At 32.3% G+C, this 708-nt stretch overlaps 1 protein-coding gene across 2 annotated transcripts in view; it reads right to left on the bottom strand.

The window, feature by feature from the left end:
- Positions 1-419: 419 nt before the first annotated feature.
- LOC118742831 (transient receptor potential cation channel protein painless) overlaps positions 420-708 on the bottom strand; it is a 41,833-nt gene continuing 41,544 nt past the window's right edge. Inside the window, exon 6 of one of the 2 annotated variants that reach the window (XM_036475216.1) lies at positions 420-661. Coding sequence is in view for 1 of the 2 variants with exons in the window: in XM_036475217.1 (XP_036331110.1) it covers positions 666-701 (36 nt within the window). In the remaining variant the exon portion in view is untranslated. Of the gene's footprint in view, positions 702-708 lie in introns of both variants that reach the window. The other variant, XM_036475217.1, reaches the window with a different exon arrangement.

The following is a 708-nucleotide window of genomic DNA, read 5'->3' as shown; positions in this document are numbered from 1 at the left end:
AGGGAAATCTAGGGATTCGGTCCAATGATAGATTTTTAGTAAAATCGAAAGCGCTTTCGAGAGTAAAGATCTTGCTCTGTGCAGCGTGAAATTGCATCGTATTTGACACTAGAACCCTAAGGGTCAACAAAATAACTGGTCATATACTACATATACATACATACATAGCGGCTGTATTGGCTAGAATAACTGAAGTGAAAAATCTAATTCTTCGTGCTCAGAACAAAAGAAAAGTGTGTAAAAACGAATGGACGAAAATGGTCTTACAGATACGGCCATATTAATTTGTCTGGTAGAAAAGTGTTTTTTTTTTATCAACGAATAGAAAAGATCTGAGCAACAAGAGCGCAGGGAAAAGTTGCGCAAATACTTACAGACGGTAGTGCTAACGCAAATATTAAAAACAATTCAACCGATTTGGATTTTACTTAAATACTTTTATTAAATGCCATTTAATACAAAAATTTAGAAGACTTATTAAACGTTTTTTAAATGCATTGTAAAATTGCAAGTGTTAAATGATAAAAAAAATTAAATAACTTACATTAAGGACACTTTAAATGTATGTTTTACAAAAATAACACAATACATATAGTAAACAAAATTTCATTTTCTTTTAACGTTCCAACTTCAACTGGTCATCACTTTTGGATTGGACCTCTATATTACTCCGCAGCTAATTTATGAAGCAGCTGCGTCATCTCTGCC

Source organism: Rhagoletis pomonella, unplaced genomic scaffold (assembly GCF_013731165.1).
Source record: "Rhagoletis pomonella isolate Grant_MI unplaced genomic scaffold, Rhpom_1.0 Rhpom_scaffold_00007, whole genome shotgun sequence".
Taxonomy (NCBI): Eukaryota; Metazoa; Arthropoda; class Insecta; order Diptera; family Tephritidae; genus Rhagoletis; species Rhagoletis pomonella.
The sequence above is the reverse complement of the archived record's forward strand: the minus strand, read 5'-3'. Positions and strand labels throughout refer to the sequence as shown.